Below are 20,518 nucleotides of genomic sequence, written 5' to 3'. Positions count from 1 at the left end.
TTAAGAAGAGCTAACAAAAACACTTTAAAAATGTTCAGAAATAAGTATTTTGCATTACAGCAAAAAAAATTTAAATATTTCTTAAGAATACAAACATTAAGGAAACCAAGATCTGAATCCCCCAAGGACTGAAGAACCTGCCTAATTTTAGCTGCCTGAACACTTCCATTGAATGTTAATCACACATACACGTCTTTGCAGGGTCAATACTTAAAAAGACTGAGCTAAAAAAAAGAAACAACAAGCTTAATTATCAAGCAAGTAAAGGTGTTATTTTGAAGCTGTAAAGTATATGCCAAGCACTCAGAGTTGCTCTATTGTTCTTCTGTCTTAAAGTACTTAATTTGTTGCGTTGAAATATTCACTTAAGCTGTTGTAGCTTAAACAGACACATATATGCAACAATGAGCATTCACATACAGATTTTCCAAATACTGCTATTGGAAAAATACTTTGCATGCTGCATTCTAAATCCAATTATTTTGGATATTTTCCTAAAGCAAAACACATTAGCAAACACTTCTGAATAACTGCTCAGTGGATCCATTAGCAGTTTTAGTTGATTAAACTAGACTTAAAAAAATCCCCTCTGTAAAAGATGACAGAATCACAAAACAAAACCAAACCAAAACAAAATAATCAAATGAAAAATGCATTGGAGCTCTCAGCAAATATAACATCTCGGAGGCTAACCAGAAATAATGTCACTGCTCTAGTAAGAAAGCTCTTACCTGACCCTGTAAGTTTTGAATGGTTACTGAACATCAGTGACAAAGGCAGGAGGAAAGCCACTTGACAGCATTTCTTTCGTAACAGGGCTTCCTAGAGTTTTTGTGGCAAGAAAACAAAGCATTTTACGAAACACCCTTGCTCTGGCCAAATAAAAGTTTGGGTATTTCTAAATGAGAAAAAAGTTCTCTGCTGGACCAAAAGATTGAAAACAATGCTCCAAGAGCTCTTCATAAAAGACAATAATTACTGTCTCAGTGCTTGGGGAAAAAAGCTGTATACAAGTAAAACGACTAAAAAGTTAATAAGCACTTCAGAAGTTAAGAATAATGCATGAGATGCTTTAAAATCAAAACAGGTTTACAAACAAAAAATGTCAGATAAGAAATAATACTTTATAACTTGTATACATACTGGTCAAATTAAACATCATAATTAAAATATTGCAAGCTTTACAAGATCACAGAAGTGAAGATTATGATTCCTTGATATGTGTAAACAAAATATACACTGGAGTGCTACTAAGATATAACAGAGAAAACAGCTGCTATCTGAATGTATAACAACAGCAAATAAACCAATCTGTATTATCTAAAAGCAGTTGCTAAATGAAGGAATAGGGACGAATTCTAAGTATTCAACATTATTTCATAATTTCAACAAATATAAATAAGGCTAGCTTTTAGGGAACAAGTGATGTGGCCCAGAAATTGGCCAGAGTGGTCAACAAAGCGTAATAAGAAAAGGCAACGTGTACTTCTAGGATACTGAGTGGGAAATTGCTGTTAGATACTTCACTCCCCAAGCTAATGGCTTGTAATACTAAGTGTGCTAAGAGCCAGACCCATGAAAGTACTTGCATGCCCACCTCCTAGTTAGCTGCCTAGCTTGCTACTGGCTACATCAAGATGCATATTTAGGACAGTAAAATACTGAAACAAACTCTTCCAACATATTTGCACGGCTAAAGTATTTAAAAGCCTGAAAATACTCTGTAAAAAAGAACACTTTTGAATCCAGCAGGACTAAAGTACCTAATAAAACTTTTCTAGTATCCTAATACTGCTACCTACAGAAAGGAAAACAGCGTTCTACAATCAGTTATGTCATTACTTGAACTGTTGATTAAAATGCATCTACTTTTCTAAATAATTAAAATACTAGGTTAAGCAATATAATCTATAGACAACACACTCCAATTACTTGTAAGAACACGTAGTTGTAATGTTGATAATTACCACCAAATTATTTTTTTCCAGTTCACATACACCTATGGCAATAAACTAAGGTTTCTTACCTACATTTGTTGACTCCTCTCTGCTCAATCAACTGGCTTATTACAAATAAGTGATGTTCATATAAAAACACTGACTCATCATATTTTCAAGAGAGGGAGGGGAGTTAAGGGAATCAAGTATCCAGCAACAAGTTTTTGGCAGTGACTAAATACAGCCAGGTGGAAGAGACAGCTGAATCTGACAGTGCATACAGTAAAAGAAAAAACAATCCAGGTTGAAGATGTTTAAAAGACAAGATGGAAAGGGTCTGGACCTTTTATTTGTTTTTAAACTTCTTTTTAAATGCGACGTTTTGCTTATTCCCAACAGCCAATTTAAAGGTTGAGGGGCATTAAACTCTGCAGACAAGTTCTTCCCAGTAACAAACAGGCGACATCCTACTACTCTCCTGTAGCAGTTTTGTTTAAAACCAGGGATTTTGGCCCACAAATTTTAAAGCTACGTTCTAGGTAAAAGAAAAATTGCACAACTGTTACTAAAACCCTAAAGCACTCTCACAAATGTGTTACCATAATCAATCAAATACTTGCTGCATCGAGCTGACTCAACTGGAGGTTATTTGAAAGACTTTTGTGTACACAGGGGACAAATATTTTCTTTTGTGTTTCATCTAAAATAAACCTTCAGAGACAAGTGATAGCTGAAAGTGTGAACAAACACACTCACTATCAAAAGTCAGCACCAGCTTCCCTGCGTGCTTGCTACAATAGGGGGACAAGACGATACTTCAGTGGAAACCAGGCAACTCAAAGGAACCAACAATTGCCCTGGGGCAACAGAGGTGCTACATCTGCAGAGGAGAGGTCAAACAAGTGATAGCACTTGGTTTACTAGAGGGTGAGCAGAAACGCGCAGAAAAGTGATGATGTCCCCGGTCCGTCTTTAAAAACAACATAGAAGAAAACATGGTTTCTCTTTGTTTTCAAAAATTTACTTAGCCATTTAATTTACCGACATCTGCATGTACTTTGACTTACAGGAAGCTTACAAGTAAAGAAACTTAGAGCAATGTTTCTATCTAAAACCATATATATACTCAAATGATCAGTGAAGTATTCAAAGTGCCTTATTTCCATCCTTCCTCACCCAGTTGCTCCATCTTTAACATGCCAATGCCACAAAGCCATGTCCACGTGCAGGAAGAGCTCCACGTTTTTGTTTCCAACATAGTGCTTTAGAATCAGCTGGCTGACTCTTGAGGACCCTCCTTTGAAGCACATTCACAGAAGGTCTATCCCTGATCCTACCTCCCTACTTCACCTTTCCTCCCTCCGAACTTCTTCTGTTCTGTGTTGCCATTCAGCGTGACCTGGACAGGCTGAAAAGTTGGGCAGAGAGGAACCTGATGAGGTTCAACAAGGGCAAGTGCAGGGTCCTGAACCTGGGGAGGAACAACCCCATGAACCAGTACAGGCTTGGGGTGGACCTGCTGGAGAGCAGCTCTGCGGAGAGGGACCTGGCTGTCCTGGTGGGCAACAAGTTGACCATGAGCCAGCAGTGTGCCCTGGCTGCCAAGGCGGCCAATGGCATCCTGGGGTGCATTAAGAAGAGTGTGGCCAGCAGGACGAGGGAGGTTCTCCTTCCCCTCTACTCTGCCCTGGTGAGGCCCCATCTGGAGTACTGTGTCCAGTTCTGGGCTCCCCACTTCAAGAAAGGTGAAGAGCTGCTGGAGAGTGTCCAGCAGAGGGCTACGAGGATGGTGAGGGGACTGGAACATCTGTCCTACAAGGAGAGGCTGAGGGAGCTGGGTTTGTTCAGCCTGAAGAAGAGAAGGCTGCGAGGGGATCTAATATATGCTTGTAAATATCTCAAGGGTGGGTGTCAGGAGGATGGGGCCAAACTCTTTTCAGTGATGCCCAGTGACAGGACAAGGGGCAATGAGCACAAACTGAAGCACAGGAAGTTCCGTCTGAACATGAGGAAGAACAACTTCCCTCTGAGGGTGACGGAGCACTGGAACAGGCTGCCCAGAGAGGTTGTGGAGTCTCCTTCTCTGGAGATATTCAAGACCCGCCTGGACAAGGTCCTGTGCAGCCTGCTGTAGGTGACCCTGCTTCGGCAGGAGGGTTGGACTAGATGACCCACAGAGGTCCCTTCCAACCCCTACCATTCTGTGATTCCATTCTGTTCCCCAAAAAGAAGTGACTCATGCAAGACTAGGCGATAGAGCAGAGTCACAACACTTCATTTTATCAGCCTGGTCTAAGTCAGTCCACCATACTGTGGAACACAACACATACCACCACAGAAAGGCTGTTAAAGCCATAATTTCTTGTTTTCTACCAAGACAAATTTTGCCAAGCTCAAGCCAGCTAGACTGAAGACCATAATAAATGTTTTTGCCCTTACCCTAGCAAAAATACTTGTTTCTTAGACAGAATCTGTTTTGAAGCCTTAAATACTACTTCACAAAATTAAGTCCTCAACATTGTTCCTAAACTCCCCATCTCAAAGGAAGCAAGCTACATGAACAGTACCATTTCCCCTTAAATGGTCAAAACTCCATATTTTCCTCTAACTGTCTGTAAAATAACATTTGCACTAAGGTATTAAATTTATTTTTAACATAGCAAAATATTCCACAAGTACAACAGCATATTGCATGCAGCACCGAGGTGGAGATTCATACAACTGTTTCTTCCAGACAGAAGCTAGTGCGAAGGAGGAAGACCAAAGGCCTCTGCAGATACTGAAAACATTCTATTGGTCCATCTCTAGGGCAGAAAACACTTACTTTTATTCAGACAGGAAGCTGAGAGAGCTTTAAGCACAATCCACTTACAAAACCTGTCAGTCATTATAAATAAAAATGAATTCATACTGATCAGACAGCTTGAACATAAAATGAAGTTTGGCAGAGGTAGGTGGAATGAAGGAAGTATTAAGTTAATTTCTGAAGCAAAGTTACAGTCCATGACACACATGTAAAGCTATTCTCACAGTTCACAACAAAGACAGGAGAAATATAACTGTAAGTTTTTTTCTTATGCTTTTTCTTATGCTTTTCTGTGTCAGGCCATATCAATGTTGTAGTCTTAGGCATTAATCGTGACCCTTAAAAAAGCTAAATAAAGTGTAATTGGATCCTCATCGTATCTTTATGGTTTTGAATGACCAAATAACATTTCGTCATCGGCCGGAAAGCGTAGTGCTAACAACTGAAACAGCTGGTCTGAACAGTGTAACTGCTAACTACAGCCAGTTCCTAAGAAAACTACTAGACGGACATGACACCTGTTAGTAAAGGAAATGAAAAGAATATGAACAGCAGCAAGTGTGAAACTTCTAGGAAGCAATAAAGAAAAACCAAAAAAAGTTCTCAATTGAAAATAATTCCTTTCACCCTAGCCCTAGTCCTTTTCTCCAAATCTGTTATCAGGGAAAATCATTGGAGTGCTCTACTATCTCCTTTCAAAGCAAAATTCTCAAACCCATCAAGGCTCAAGTCACATTATTCTCACTCCTCATCCCTTTCAAAGAGTTTCCAGAAAAAGAAAACCTTGAAGTAGAATAGAGAACAATTAAAAGTCACAGTTCCAATAATCATATGAAAGCTCTAATTAGCAGCATGTATTTCTTTCCCTTCAAACTTTTTTTTTTTTTTTTTTACCTTATCTATAGGTACTGCTGGGATCAGAATTACTGAACAGTATCACGGGAGAGATGAGAGGATACATCCATCAGGTGATCTTTAGACACATTAAATTGATAGCTAGCAAAACTAACACTACATCATTACTGACCAACACACATGCTCCTAGATCACAAAAAGCATGAAGAAAACCACCACAGCAACTAGTGAGCTACGTAAATTACTTGCAAAGCAGTCACTGAATTACAAAATGGTTAAAGGTGGAAGGGAGCTCTGGAGATTGTTTACGCCAACCCCCTGCTCAAAGCGGGGCCACCTATAGCAGGTTACCCTGGATCACATCTGATTCAGTTCTCACTGCCTCCAAGGACTGAGACTTCATCACCTCTCCAGGCAACCCATTGTAGCGTTTGATCACCCTCACAGTAAAAAAAACAACCAAAACAAAAACCAAAACCACATCACATACGGATGATGGTGCCCTGCTCTCCCGGAGATGACTGAACACCTGCCTGATGATGGGAACTGGTGAATGAACTCCTTGTTTTGCTTTGCTTGTGTGCCCAGCATTTGCTTTACCTATTAAACTGTCTTTATCTCAACCCACGAGCTGCCTCGCTTCAACATTTCCAATTCTCTTCCCCATCCTGCTGCGGGGGAGCGAGCAAGTGGCTGTGTAGGGCTCAGGACAGTCAGTTTAGATTCAATTTCACAAGTAAAACCAAGAGGGAAAAGGAGACAGACATACTGTGTAAATAGAATGAAAGTTATTTCCATATAAAATGCTACAAAAGTCTAAAAAGTTTTGTTGATGTTTCAGTACCAATTTAACCATACAGAAGCATCAATTTTCAGAGCAATGCCTGAATATGCACTTAGACAAATCCATGGGTAGCCAAAGAGACAGGTTCAATCCCTGATTTATGCAATTCAAATCATAGTTACTCATTTCAGGTCTAGAGCACACAGCTCAAGAACGCCAGGAATCAGCATCTGTCTTGAAAAAAACCCATAACAAATAGTCAAACTCCCAACAAGATGTCTATATTGGCAGTTTCTCCACTGAAATTATTCCCATCAGCTTTAAAAATCAAAAGAGAAGTAAACCAGAGGTCACTGTACTGGAACACAGTACTGTATTTACAAATACACAGCCAGACAATATGATTAAAGCACAAAATCTGCTACTATAGGATATTATAATAAATTGAAGATTAGAAGAGGAATGCTAAGAGGATGCAGATGTACAAGAATATATACATTAGAAGAAGTGAGAGTAACCACCATCAACTTTCTTATTCAGGGCTCCAGCTAATGCATAAGTTCTTACCAGGAAGATTATTTACTGTCAAGGAAATTAAGCAATTTTTTAGTGTCAAAGTTTGTGTTGTAACTATCTGAAGCGCTTTGGCAATTTAACTGAATTATAAACAAATACACTGGTCACTTCATCTTCCACTAAAACACAGCCTTATCCAAGATTTAAGTACAGCAACTCATTAATACTCAATAACTCAACAGTTAAACATACAAAGTCATAAACTCTGTAAATTAAAAGCTACATAACTCATCACCTACAACAGGGTGGGTTTTTTTTTTCATTCTGGAACAGCTGTCTTGAACGAAGCTGACAGAAACTTACATCTCAGAATTAGGCACCTTGAAATGACAGGGAAATCTGTGCTAATAAATATGTAAGTGTAATTATTTTCAAGGGTTTCTTCCTTTACCTCTACAGACATTACTGACAGCAAAACACAAAACTTCTCTCGTCCATAGTGTAGAAGAGGCTACAGAATGCAGGACTGAACAGAGTAGGGATGCTGCACACTTTTGTGTGTGTACAGCTAGAACAGCGCAGAGGTTAATCAAAAACATTCCCTGAAAGGTACAGAAAGAAGCAATTCAATAAAGCAAGCAGCTTTTTCATGGATATCTAGTACTGTTCCACACCCTTCCCTTAACCTCCACATTCACATGCACAGAGATGGGCTTACCATGGATTTCACAGGCTTTGCAAAACCTCTGTGGAAAAAGGCCATTAAGGAAGCACAACATATGGGGACAGCACGAAAAAGTAGAAGGAGGAATGTATGAGGCTGCGCACACAAAGGCGGTGCATAATTTCAGGAGAAACCATCAAAAAACCCAACATGCAAAAGACAAAAAATCTGCTCTGCTCTCTTACCTTGCTGTCAAAAAGATCAGTCCATTTTGTTGTTTCCCAGAATGTCTCTGTCAAAGCCTCTGAGCAGCTCTCATGATCCTCATCTTTGCCTTCTGCCTCACTGGAAGCAGCCCCTTCTTGGGCCTGCAGATGAAGAAGTTGATCAGCCAGGGCACTTCCTTTTCGACAAAGTGCATCCACTAAAGTAGTCTTCTGTTTTTCCATCTCACTAGAAAAAAAACAGCATGAAAAATATTCAGGACTTTTTGCCAACACCTTATTAAGAACACAATCAGCGCTGTATGAAGTTTAAACTGAGAAGTTTACAGCAGTCAGTACATACAAAACCAAAATAAGCACAAAGATAATTTTTAAAGCATGGCTCTTTACTACAAATTAAACTAATTGTAAAAAATTACCTAGAGACACTATGCATTAAACAAGCTCAATCATTCTTCTAAGTCTGAAATGCCTTTGATGTCTGAAGGCAGGGGCAACTCGGGATTCTAAAACTGAATAAGCCAGTATCTAGAAATATGGATTTATAGTTCTTGGCATTATAAACAGAGAGAGTCAAATCCACCACTAACACAAGCAGATACAATTCTGCTGACTTCAAAGGAACTGCAACCATTTAAAGCACCACTGAATCTGGTGTTTAATTTCAGATGTTAGATTCAACCACATGACCTAATGGGTCAACTTACCAAGAAATGTTTAGAATGAAGTCTACTAGGTCATAGCTTTGCTTTTATATCAGCAATTCTAGAATTACACATAAATATTCAGGACAGCTAGAACAGACAGACTACTTTTACAACTGAAATCTGGTATTTTATCTAAAATAATCAACAAATATGCATCTCCCACTTTAAGGATCTGATCTTCAAATCTGCTGCTCTGTTTGTGACTAAAACAGCACCATGCCACGCACTGCGAAATCCACCAGTTACCCTCCTGAGTAGGGTATCACCTTCAAAACACTGTTTTCCTAAGGATATATACTGGAAATTCAGAGGAACATTCTAAAACTAAAGAAAAAAGTGGGTCTCAAAAATACTCTTAAGAACAAGTATGGTCATCATGCTTTTCACAAATGGAATCCTTTGCAAGCAGCTACTTCTTAGACTGCTGTCAATTTTTTCTTCAAATGCAGATCTAAAAGGTTGCAAAGTACTATGAAAAGGCAGGTAGCATTCAGAACACACACCTCTACCATCAATATTCTAGTGGTCCCTCTGAGATAAAGCTTGCTGCAAAAACTTAACACCGCATTTTTTTGGACACATTGAAATCCTGAAAGCGTCTTTGTGTAATTTATTTAATATTTCTACGTAAAAATTTGCAAGTTTCAGTGTTCTCGCATTCCAGAGATGTAAGAAGAGAACAAAAGAATATTGCAATTAAGTTTGAAATTACCTGTGCCCAAAAAATTACACAAGTTATTCAGAAAGGTTATAGTTGTTCCATTTCTCATAGGCAGAGAAAAAGTACATAAAATACAGAAATAGGATGCAAGAAAATTATTTACTGGGTAGGTACTTTTTTATAGTAGTTGCATCAGGCCTGGGATCAGTCTTCATGGCAAAATACACTGCTAATGCTGTCTGATCAATATGAGAGATTACAGTATTTGCAGCTTCAACAATTTCATCAAGTCTTTTCATTCGTTCCTAAAAGAAGAATAAAAAAGGTCTTTAGCACTATGAAATCACACTACTTGAATGCTGACTCTACTAACACTACGATAATTGCAAAGGTATGCAGAAATAACATTAGATAATTCAACATGGCCTTTTCTCCAATTTTTGATTTAAAAAACTGATAATAAGCCTGCATTATCAAGATTTCCTGTATATGTAGTCCGTTTCATTGAAAACAAACTGTAAAATATGAGGTGGGTATATGCAAAATGCAGAGTTTACAGAATGAAACCCACTTTTCAGTACAAATTAATCCTCTTATATAATGGTGGCAGTTACTCATTTCAGAAATAAATATAAAATCAGAATCAAATAAACAGAAAAATAATCGAGCTACTGACATATACACAGAGCCATTTATCTCCAAGACAAACAAAAAAGCAGACATATGTAAGCTTTTCTGTTCACAGTTCTCATTTCTGAGGACAATGACAGATGGTAGATTTAGCCGTGTCATTTCAAGGGGTTACTGTCCTCAGTTGTCTGAGCAATTCTGCCAGAAGAATTTACCAATCCAGTAGAGGGTCAGATAGGGATGTGTGCTTGTCTCAGTGACAATTTAGAACAATATTGTTGTAGCCTAAACCAGTAAGGAAACTTACAGTGTGTTTAACTTAACAGGAAGTAAATGATAAGCAAATATACTGCAGGTAGGCATACTTCCTTTCATTCTGCCGTGGGATTAAGTAAATCACAGTCAGTTAGGGAGGCAGCTGTCAATCTAATTAGGAATTTCTGCTTTATAGTACTGAGTACAGCTATGGCAGTCACTTCAAGACATGTATGAAGAAAGATTCAGTTGTTTAGGCTACATGGATGCAGTGAGACAAATCAAGTTTAAAAAATATTAAATAACCTTTTCAGAATCCAGTTGATGAAGTCTAGCAACATACAATGGAAGATGATTAGGAAATGCTTCTTTCAGCTCATTATACATGTCAGTGGTATCCAGCCTAGAAGAGAGGGGGACATAGCATGAAAGCACAGATTCTGGACGGTTTTTTGTACAGCTGCTTCAAGCTTGTGTAGTCATGACAGCAGACATACTTGGTCATCCACTGTATTTTTAGATCTCTTAAAGCTTCAGCAAATTCTTCTTTTACATCTTTCTCTTTTTCCTGTTCTCTTTCTTTCTCTTTGCTGCCATTTTTACTCTTTGATGGTGATGGTATCAGATGATAGTGGACAGTAAGGACATCCTGGAGGTGGGAAAAGATACACATACTGAGAGGGATACAGTACACTTTTTCTGATGCTATACAAAAGCTAAATCATAGCAAGCAACTACTCTGAGCTACACATACACTGAGTAAAGATTCTGAGAGCAAAGGTATTTGTCATTAAGAATTCAGGATCTGCTTTAACTTTTCATTTTAAACAACTCAAGGATGGAAACATTAAAACAGGCACACTGACTGTAAGACAAGAAAGCTTAAAATTTAGCAAGTTTGACATTTTTGTATCCAAATAATTTGACATAATATTAGTCAGGAAATCAGAAGAGTGGAGTTTTTTTGTTTGCTTGTTTACGAAAAAAGCAAGTAACTTGGCTAAAAGACAAAATAAAAAAATCAGTAGTGATCCTATTCTACAGATCTGGCAATAAACAAATACAATAAAACAAAATAAAGATGACTGAATTCTAAAAAAATGAATAAAACCCCCCAAAAAACCCTACAGTAGCATAAACATGAATCAGGATAGGATACACAAGTTTATTCCTCCCGAGACAATATTTCTTCCATGCACCCACGGAATTAGCTGATGCATTCTCAGTCAACTGTTCAGTTTACTGCTACAGACTTTCCAGTTTCATCTGTATCTGTGCTCAAATTAAGTAGACATAACAGCAAGATTTTTTTTTTTATATACTCTATATGCTAGCACAGAAATACCACTATAGGTTGAGTTCATGCTACACTAATCAACAATTACCATGAGAAAATCAGCTACTGCTATTTAAAAGGAAAACCTTAACTGATCTTACACCACACTCTGAAGTCCATTTCCTAAGGTGACTTACATATAAATTTGCAAATAAGCCAGCATTAGATTTCGGTCATTGCTTCTAAAACATTACAGTTGCTGGGGAAGGCCATTTTGTTGATTTTGTCTTTAATATTGCATTTTTTAAAAAAACCTCTCCCCAAACAGTGAGGACACATGACCCATTATTTTACATATAGGATATTTTGCAGAGAAGATCACTTAAGTTTAAATCCTCTAGATAATATTGGTCTGCTGCAACAATGTACAAAATATTGTGTTGCATGCTCGATTGCTGTGGCAATTTAATTATCGTAATAATTACTCCAAAATATATTTGTGGGAATACATTTTCCATAAACCAGGTCAGTGCACAAGATGGAGTTCTTTCAGGTTACAAAAATAGCGAGTAAAAAGGTGACTGTTAGAAACTGCTGTGCATAATCTTGAAATAATGGACTTCAACACTACACTTCTGAAACTACTAACTAACACTGATACAGAAGAATTTTATTTCAATTGATAGTTCAGACAGACCAGCAGCTTGGTATGGGTTACTGAAAACAATACTGGTAAGAGAAAGTGACATCAATATTCCCTTAAAACAATTTTTCCAGCTATTTAATAGATAATCACAGATGAACAACAAAATTGACATTTACTTTTTTTATTTTTTAAACCTAGTTTAGGTCACTAATCTACATTAAAATGTAGCTTTCACAGGAACTATTCTGCACACCTGCATTTCAAGCATGAAGTGCATGACCAGGCAGTACATCTAAATAAGACTTCAGCAAGACCTAGGCCAGGGCATGACAAAACAGGTCATGGAGGCAAGCCCATGTAGTGGAGGACACAGAAGTGAGGAACATAGTATGGGGCTGGCTAAGGTAATTAGAACCACAGAAAGCAACAACATCGTTCCTTAAAATAAACCAAACATTTTAAGATGCCAAGAAGTTAGTTTAGTACAAAAACCTGAATCGGTAGTTAACAGTGTGTTTTAAAAGACATGCTCTATTGAGACTAATACTTTCCTAAATAAGAAACCTGCCTTCCTAGAAAGATTCTTGTAATATTTCAGGATTCCCTTCTTGTAAGTCATCTTTGCTCTTACTTGGCAACATATATTTGGAATTATGTATCGCAATGGCCTCTGCATTCTCAAGTCTTGTCTGTATGAGAAGGCTCTACTCCTCCGGTTTAAGTTTCAGACCAAGCGTAATTAGATTAACAATATCTCATGCAGATCAACACTTTCATTTAAGAGACTAATTCTATGTATCTAAACCATCAACAGTAAAATGTCATCTCCCCCGTTCTCTCGGCTAGGTACTTTTCGCCTCATGAGATTCTGCAAGCATTACCAGCTATGACCGTTGAAAGAAAAGCAATGAGCTTCAGAACTAGGCACCCTCCTTTTTGAAAACAGCTTAAAGAAAAAGAGGCACACTCTTCTCTACAGACATCAAACTTACTTCATGGGATAGAAATGGTTTAGGTGCTTACCATATTTAACTAAATTATCACAAGACCATAAGATAGACTGAAGGCTTCTTTCTTTTTTCTATTCTACCTGTAAACACTATCATCATCTATAAAGCTTGGCAACCTCCTAGATACCAGAAGATCCCAGAACAACACTGTCATTGCCATTATAGAAACGTTCATCATTAGAGATTAAGGAGAAGAAAGGCAACTCTTCACAATTCAGCACTTTAATCTGTTTTCTTACTCATATTTTACTCTAAAGGTTCCACAGGAACAGAATTGCTAGTGTACTGGATTGGATTTTATAGATGCCTATAAAAAGATATAGAGCAACAGACAGAGAAAGGCAGCCAGTGAGCATGTTAACCATTGAAAAAAATTACTTTAAGGAAACTTTAAAATTAGTGGCAAAGCTGCCCTTTGTTTATCCTCTAAAAAAATAAGCAATATTAAAAACTTTGGAAGCATACAGGATATGCACTTTGGTCAGTGTACTCTGCGCACAGTTTGATAAGCCTCAGTGAGTTTACTTTTAACTAGAACTACAAACTGCATACATAAACAAGCACAATGCCCTCAAAACAGTCACCTCTTACCAGAGCTTCATTAACAGTTAACTTAATCTGGTTTAAAGATTTAAATTTAGATTTTCATCTGATGATTCAACATCTGGTACTTTATGTGGAAAACATAGGAACACTATCGTTATCTGTACTTTCAAGCATTCACAACAAAACTAACCACAGGAAAGCAGCTCCTTGAAGGACCACATCCCAGGTCTCATTTCCCACTTAATAAATATCACGCACATGTGCATACACACACAATTTAATATTTGTATGGAATTTGTATCTACTTTCAGATGCATACAATTTGTGCAATGTTGCTTATTTTTACAGCAATACTCTGACTGAAAATTAATGAAGTTTCTTGACGTCACCAGCCAGGCTTACACAAAGTTAAATCAGACATGCACTTCATCCTATTTTTGAAGGCCTCCTGATTAAACAGGGCAAGTGTCTTAATGCTCAAAGGAAGTCATCCATTTCTGTTTGACTTCACAATGGTATTTATTAGTCTTCCACTAGTATGTATCAATACAGGCATAACATTTCTTGCTTCAAGTTAGAGGAAAGGACGGTAAAGTAGGCAGAAAGATCTAGAAATTTTCTATGCCTCAGCTAGCTGTTGCATATTGCTGTTCAAAAGCTGCATTATGTAAAACAACAAAAAATAATTCTTAGAGATCAGAAAAAGTCTAACTATGTTCAGGACAAAACTTGGAGACAAGGGGGAAAAAAATAATCAGATTGTAACTGCATTACAAAAGGTATGTCGTAAAAAAAGAAAGTGCACAGAATCAATTTGTTTTTCACACCGTTGTTCAGCACATGCCTCCCCATTAGAGACCAAGGGCACTTCTAAGGGTACATCAGCTTTCCAGCCCACGACAGTACAGCACTCCGTGCTTCAGTGGGGATCAGGTGAAAGTAAAAACATCACTGAATTCTGAATGTCATACATATCACAGGTTCAGCAGTCAAAGGATTTTTTTTTTCTTTAAGTCCAGACACATGGAAAACAGGAAGATATTAAGTAAAAGCCCATGCCCAAGGGTTGTTTTAGGTTTTGTTTCCTGTTTGGGGTTCTTTTTAGATAAAATTCAGCTCCCCAGAATGGCTCTTCGAGCAGAAAATTATAGATTAGTTATACCATTCTGCTAAAACAAAGACACCTGCTTATTCTGTGGAAGGAACCCACTGACATTTTTTGTCCTGTTATAGAAGAATTCACTACCTTCTTTGGAAAATTAGGCTGCTATTTCCTGGCATAACCTCAAACTCCTTTCATGCAAAATAGAGAAACTGTTGAAGTATGGGCTGGATGAGCAGTCAGGTGGATTGAAACCTGCTGAACGGCCAAGGTTCAGAGGCTGCTGATCAACAGTACACAATTGGAGGCCAGTAACTAGCAGCGTACCTCAGGGGTCACTACTGGATGAAATCTTGTTCAACATCTTCATTAACAATCTGGACTTGCTGCACCCTCAGGAAGTTTGCAGATGACACCAGATGAGGAGGAGTGGCTCATAGAGCAGAGGGTTGTGCTGCCATCCAGAGGGACCTTAACAGACTGCAGAAATGGGCTGTCAGGAACCTCATGAAGTTCAAAGAGGAGAACTGCAAAGTCTTGCACCTGGAGATGAATAAACCCATGCACCAGTAGATGCTGTGGGCCACCCAGCTGGAAGGCAGCTAGGCAGGAAAGGATCTGGGGGTCCTGGTAGTCACCAGCTTGCACGTAAGCCAGCAATGTGCCGTTGCAGCAAAGAGCACTAATGACATCCTGAGCTGCATTAGACATACTACCAGCAGGTCAAGGGAGGTGATCCTTCTCCTCTGCTCTGCACTGGTGAGGCCACACCTGGAGTACTGTGTCCAATACTGGGCTCCCCAGTACAACAGAGATATGGACGTACTGGAGAGAGTCCAGTGAAGGTCCACGAAGATGATGGACTGCAGCATCTCTCCTATGAGGAAAGGCTGGGAAAGCTGGGACTGCTCAGCCTAGAGAACAGAAGACATTTGGAGGGTAGAGGGATGGGGAGCATTTGGGGATTGATCTCATCAATCTGTGTAAATAACTGTAGGGAGGGTGAAAAGAGAAATCCAGACTCTTTTTAGTGGCACACATTTACAGGACAAGAGGCAGTGGGCACAAAGAGAAACACAGGAGGTTCTCTCTGGGCATCAGGAAATCGTTTTTCCACAATGGGAGTGATTGAACAGTGGGCACAGGCTGCTCTGTGGTCCTGGTAAACTAGCTCTAGAAGGCCCTGCTTGACCAGGGGGATTAGACCAGATGACCTCCAGAGGTCCCTTCCAGCCTTAGCCATTCTGTGCAAATAAAAGAACTTTCAAACAACCAGAAATGTCCACCCTGGATTTCTGGTAGTGTCATGTATATAGGTACAATCTAACAAGTTCCCTCACTTTTCAACGGAGGGGAAAAAAAAAAAAGCTTTCCACAGACTAGTCACCAGTATCAGAGCAAAACCCCCCAAAAAATGGGACTTGTAAATTAACACTTCTAAACCTTACAAGAGGGCCTGGACTTGTCTGTGAAAAATATGAAAAATCTACAGATACCTTCTTGACTGACTGGGTCACAAAAGAAGTAAATAAGCATGTTTTCCATGCTGGAAAACACCTTAACTGCATGTAAACTTATGACAGGGTAGGGTAAATATTCAAAACTTGTAAACTAGGAAGCTCTCATATTTGCATTCTCAGAAAAATATATTCAGTAATACAGCTCTTCTGGATCAATGCTCTGAAATACACCGTTTCATCTATTTGCTGCTAGTACACTGATGCCTCTTATGAATAACAGGCAGAAGTATTAAGAACAACAGTTTTTATTTTGGCTTGGGTGGGTATACTGCTCAGATCTGAACACAAACCTCTGTTCTAAAAACAAAAGAAAAAACAACAGAACATGCATGGTTCTGTTTAATACGTTTTGTTATCCCAATTAAATTGTGATTAGAGTTTAACTCCCTTGTTAGAGATTCGCTTTGTGAAGATTTTATACCCTATTCATCAGGAAGCCACATATTCACATGGGATTTTAAATCACCTTTCTAAAAGTGATCTGCATAATTTTCAGATACAGTATGAAAATAAAATTACACCAACACACATTAAAATCCTTCCTGTAAAGCCTAATCCCATTCCCACACAGTTACCACACCAAGACCAGAGTAAGCTAGCAGGCTCAGTTACCAGCTCACTGTTAACAAAATAACAGATTACGGCAATAAATTGTTACTCATGATTCTCATGCATTACTTCTAATAAGAATTGTGACTAATTTGCAAGCCACTCCAGAACACAGTACCTTGAAAACAAAAGAACGTAAATAGCCTTATAACTTCAGAACAAAACAAGAAAAAAACACCAGTAGCCTTATAAAGGTAGCCTATTATTTTTTTTTTTTAAATAAAGACTGTTTCAGTCTCTGACTGCTGGCAGAATATTGTATTAATGTAAAGATATGAGAAAGCACAACTTTAAACACTGCTATGTTAAAAGTCACTCACTCCGTACCCAAAATATGTTATGCATGCTCCAAAATTCTTTCTGTAAATTCTACTACCTGCTACATCACTGTATAAGCTCTAGCCTATCATAAGTTATAATTCAGTTTGAGTAGAATCATGAATTGAGAGACTTGTCAATCAAGTCCATCCCTCCTAAGAAAAAACTACTTGCTACAGTATGGTTCTTATGACTGTAATGAAGTCAGCTCTCAATTCAGTAGACTTGGTACACAATCAGATATTCAATTCTACATCAAAGTGTTAGGTTAGTACTCAGCTCTCAATTTCCTGACAGAATAGAATAGGCAGAAACACGTGCCACAGAAGAATCTTGACCACAAACACTAAAGATTCCTGAGTATTTCATAAGCAGAAAAGTTACAGACCACTAATCACCACATGCATTTTTACAGCACTTGTGCAGAAATATCTGTATGCTCACGTGCCTCTCAGCTTTGTATTACAATAGTGTTTTGTCATTCTACCAGTAGACATACTTTAGGTGCTGAAGTAAATAACTCAGGACTAAGGAGGTAGATGAGGGAGACAAAAACCAATACTGGTCGACAAATTCTTTAAGTCATATGCAAAAAGACTTAAGTATATCTTTTTCAAAAACTAACATTCAGTACCTTTTTAAATTTTCCTTGTCGCTTTGCTGCAGACTGCCCCTGGGAGTTAGAATAACATACTGTAAGAAAACATGCACACACCACACAGGATGGAGACACCTTCTCTATACAATTATGGTTACACTTTCAACCTACAGACTTTTAAACTTCTAGAGTCACATCTATGATCAAACATGCTCTTAAAGCATGCTCTTCCAGGCTTTTAAAATTAATAAAACAATGCATTATTGTGTATACAGTCTGTTATTCCTGTAAGACAAGCAAGTGTTGTTAACCACTTAGCTTAAATTAATAAATTACAGAAATTCAGTCTTAAAAGTGTAGATTTTAGATTTTGACTGTTTAGTGGCATTGTTCTATTTCATAATAAATACACAGAAATGAGATACATTTTCCCCTCACATTGCATCCACTTGCTGACCCAGAGACAACTTCGCTGCCTAGTCCTCCTCTTTTGTCTCATGGTACATGCTGACATTCACTAAAGGCAGTAGAAAGTATCTGATGCTATTTGATACCATCCTTTTTTCAGTGAAATATGACCATAACAGTAATGCCTTAGACTACGACATGAGACGCCTCAGCTAGAATTTCTGTCTGTGTAAGCTCTTAAGCACTCCTCATCACACGAAATCTGACAGGCAATACCTACCTACCTTCTAGTTCCCATCCCAGAAATCACCGTATATAACCACTTAGTCTGTTTTTAAAATAAGATAGATGAGAATTACAACCAATACTTCAAAGAAGTGCAGAATCCAAGTTAGGGAATCTATACTATACTACTATAATGGATTGACCATGGGTTTCATAAAAGTATACTTGCAACCTTGTAGGAATCACAAAGAAATATAAAACTAAGTATTTTAGAGTTCTTAGTTACTGGGTTTTTCCTCATCGATACATGAATTCCCTGACAGACACTATCTAACCTGCAGTTACATGCAATCTGCCCCAAAGTACTACCTACAACAAATCAGACTGAATGAACTAAACTTTTCTACTCAACAAGATCTAAAGGTTATGTGCCCACCTACTCACAGAAACTTATTTTCTATGAAAACATACCCTAGTTTTACATATGGTGTTCAGCCACATCTAGTGATATACAGACATAGATGAACTACCTCTAAACACTAACAATCACCAGCATTGATTCAAATTTATTCTCAGCTTTGCCATCTATTTAAAAATAGCTAAGGGAATCTTCGAAATACCTTAGCACCAGATGCACACAAGAGTGATCTGGTTACTACAATCACTGTTGCACTACAGATTCATGCAAGTTAGAAACCAGTTTTTACAGGATGCTGCATCATGAGCAAAAACCCCCTACAGCTTTTTTCCAGTGTCACATACAGAGATCATTCTGTTGGAGCTTACAGTCATATTAGTGGTTGACAACATCAGTGTGCAGCACATAAGAATACCTGCTTATGCATTTGAGTCAGCAAAATTCCTACTACTTTGTAACAGGAACACACAGGTGTTAAGAAAGTACGTATTTTTGCTGAAAATTGTATGCATGCAAGGAAAAGTGCAGCTGTTTATTAGAAAACCAACATGCACAAAACAATATATACGCACATATTTTTTCATTCAAAAATTATACTAAGCTAGACAATCACACAAAATCACTTTTAAAGGCTCCACACCAACAAAAAAGCAGTTGCATCTAGAAATACAAGGATTCAGAGTAAAACAATTAGAATTCAAAATTTAGAAAATGCAACTAAATTTGAAACTATACAATGAAAATTAAAAATAGAACTACTCAGAAGTTACTCTGGCTTTGTAATGAAACAACTGCTTCTAAAATGTGTCAAGTTACTAAACCTAGTGCTCTTTAAAGTACTAACACCATGAAATACTGCACTTCCTAGCATGCCATTTACTCGCTTCAAAAGTTTCAGAAAAAGAAGCCATCATCCATTTCAAATACTCACAGCTTTCTTTCCAAGGTCAGTTTTAGACAGTGTAAGAGCTCCTGCAAGATAACATCCTGGTCCTGCTCCTTTAGGTATTCTATCCAAAGAAAGAAAGTTCACTGTTAAAACCAGGTTCATTAATGTTCCATGAGGACAACAATAAAGAACTCAAAGAGTGAAAGAACAAAAGCGGAATTACCAAGCCTAAACATACAGACATTATCAAAGCATCATTTTAGTTAGGTGCGGAGGCAGCTGGTTAGACGTAGATGAGAAAAACAGGACTTCAGTAACTTACTTGTCATCAGGCAGAGATGTAACAAAGAATGGCTGACTGTGTTTCGGTGGTAATGTCAAACTGTTGGATTTCTTCTTCCCTAAGAGAGCAAGGCTATGGTTTTCATAAATATCTAAGCTCAAGGTACTAGACAACCTGTGAGAAACAATAAATGGAAGGTCTTTGATGCGATCCAGCTCACTGTTCTGTTCGTGACGAATTTGTAACCGAATAGTGTAATCTCCTTTTTCCAGTTTCACAGAATACTGAAAGAAAGAAGTTCTCATAAATGTCAAGACTAAATAATTCACCATTTACAAAGAAACCCAAAAATAAGACTGTCATGTTCTTCTTGATCCATATAGCTCTAGCCATTTAAAATATGCTAGACTGCTTAGTTTTGGAACCTCCTAAAAAGAGAGTGCTTTCCAGACTTGATAGAAGCCAAAACATATTTTCAATTGACTGAAAAAAATTTAAGTTTTCAGACTACAAAACAGGCTGACATCATTTGTTCCTAGTCCAACACTATTAACTGCTCGAATAACAATAAGAATTCTTGCTAAACTTTCAGTTCAAAACCTCTAGCAGGTTTGCCTTGATATACTATCAG

General features: G+C 38.0%; 1 protein-coding gene across 4 annotated transcripts in view; it reads right to left on the bottom strand.

Annotated features, from left to right (window-relative positions):
- Positions 1–20,518, bottom strand: part of TPP2 (tripeptidyl peptidase 2) — a 59,358-nt gene that overhangs the window by 4,832 nt on the left and 34,008 nt on the right. For 3 of the 4 annotated variants that reach the window (XM_075424388.1, XM_075424396.1, XM_075424400.1), the window contains exons 22-28: positions 19,927–20,171; positions 19,647–19,725; positions 17,701–17,739; positions 10,537–10,688; positions 10,346–10,442; positions 9,329–9,459; positions 7,808–8,015 (exon numbers count right to left, since the gene is read on the bottom strand). In XM_075424388.1, coding sequence (XP_075280503.1) covers positions 7,808–8,015; positions 9,329–9,459; positions 10,346–10,442; positions 10,537–10,688; positions 17,701–17,739; positions 19,647–19,725; positions 19,927–20,171 — 951 coding nt within the window. The remainder of the gene's footprint in view (positions 1–7,807; positions 8,016–9,328; positions 9,460–10,345; positions 10,443–10,536; positions 10,689–17,700; positions 17,740–19,646; positions 19,726–19,926; positions 20,172–20,518) is intronic. The other variant, XM_075424410.1, reaches the window with a different exon arrangement.

This window comes from Opisthocomus hoazin, chromosome 1, assembly GCF_030867145.1.
Source record: "Opisthocomus hoazin isolate bOpiHoa1 chromosome 1, bOpiHoa1.hap1, whole genome shotgun sequence".
NCBI classification, from domain to species: domain Eukaryota; kingdom Metazoa; phylum Chordata; class Aves; order Opisthocomiformes; family Opisthocomidae; genus Opisthocomus; species Opisthocomus hoazin.
Note: the sequence above shows the minus strand (reverse complement) of the source record. Positions and strands in the feature narration are given on the sequence as shown.